The 1,320-nt window shown below is 45.8% G+C and overlaps 1 protein-coding gene across 1 annotated transcript; it reads right to left on the minus strand.

The window, feature by feature from the left end:
- Positions 1-582: 582 nt before the first annotated feature.
- On the minus strand, positions 583-849 carry LOC129500797 (60S ribosomal protein L37a-like). Its single transcript, XM_055311598.1, has one exon. The coding sequence runs from the start codon at positions 847-849 to the stop codon at positions 583-585; it is 267 nt and encodes an 88-aa protein (XP_055167573.1).
- Between the last annotated feature and the right edge of the window lie 471 nt (positions 850-1,320).

Raw genomic sequence — 1,320 nt, forward strand, 5'->3', positions numbered from 1 at the left:
AACACTATGGTTTATGGTGAGGGCTACACGGGATGTGCCTGCTGTCTGGGAAGGCTGGATATTGAATGTCAGTCATGCAGGGAGTCAGCTGGGCCTATGGAACGAACTTCCTATAAAAAGCTTGGGTACCAAGCCTAGGTAATACTCTGTATGAGCTGTCACATACCATGGCTGGAGAATTAAGTGCTGTCCACAGGACTTCACTGGGAGAGGACAACTGGAAGCCTACGCCTGGTGTGTCGTGCACTCTGCTTTACGCATCTTTTTCTGCTGCCGATTTTAATCTGTATCCTTTAGCTGTAATAAGCTAAAAGAAGGGGGAAGGAGAGGGACAAAGAGCCACTGGTTCATAGCTGTTCTGAAATACAGCCAGGCAAATGTTGGGAGTTCCTTGATTATAATGGCTTTGCTAAATTGCATGAGTCCTTCTAGCAAATTATTGGACCTGGAGGTGGTCTTAGGGACCCCTGCACACAACTGTATAACACATTACCACAGATTTATTTTTCATTATTATTATCTTTTTGTTGCATAATTTAACCTATTTATTATAGGCCCGCAATGTCTCAAATGGTGGGGCTTCTACTGGTCTTTCAATTCCTTCAGTCTCCTTCTGATGGCTGACTTGAGTGTGAAGGCAGTAGTGGTGTCACAGGCCCAGGCACCACCTGCTACTGTTTTCATGCCGGAACCACAATGCCATGTTTTCATCTCAGTTTTGCCCCAGAAGGAGCAAGTATCCTTGGCGTGCTGGCTTATTTCAATCTTCCTCACCATTTTCCTGAGGGAGGCACTGTAACGGGTCCCATATTTACCAATGATGCCAACATTCTTGATGCATTTAGCCATGTTGCTGCAAACTGCGTCTGAGCCCAGAGAACCAAACTACCACAAATTTAGTGACTTGAAAGAAAACACGCTTGTTCTCTCATAAGAATCTGGGCACAGATTAGCTGGGTCTCACAGGGTTACAATCAGGGAATTGGCTGGACTGTGTTCTTACCTGGAAGCTCATCCAGGGAAGAATCTGCTTCTGAGTTCACTCAGGTTGTTGGCAGAACTCATTTCCTTGTGGTTGTAGGACTGAGGGTTCCAGCTTCCTGCAGGCTGTCGACTCCCCTCAGGCCCTTGAGGCTGCCTTCAGCTTCTTGGCAAGAAAGCCCTATGGGTCTCCCATCATGGCTGCTTATTCCTTCACTGTCAGCTAGGGAGAGACAGTCTGTTAGGTGAGTTTGATAGCAAGATGGAGTCTTACATCATATAATGGAATCATGGAGTGATATCCCATCACCTTTTATCATATAATGTTGATTAGAAGCA

Source organism: Nyctereutes procyonoides, unplaced genomic scaffold (assembly GCF_905146905.1).
Source record: "Nyctereutes procyonoides isolate TBG_1078 unplaced genomic scaffold, NYPRO_anot_genome, whole genome shotgun sequence".
Taxonomy (NCBI): domain Eukaryota; kingdom Metazoa; phylum Chordata; class Mammalia; order Carnivora; family Canidae; genus Nyctereutes; species Nyctereutes procyonoides.

What these genes read in the sequence shown, in the direction of transcription:
- LOC129500797 (XM_055311598.1), bottom strand. Translation starts at nt 849, where the DNA reads ATGGCTAAATGCATCAAGAATGTTGGCATCATTGGTAAATATGGGACC.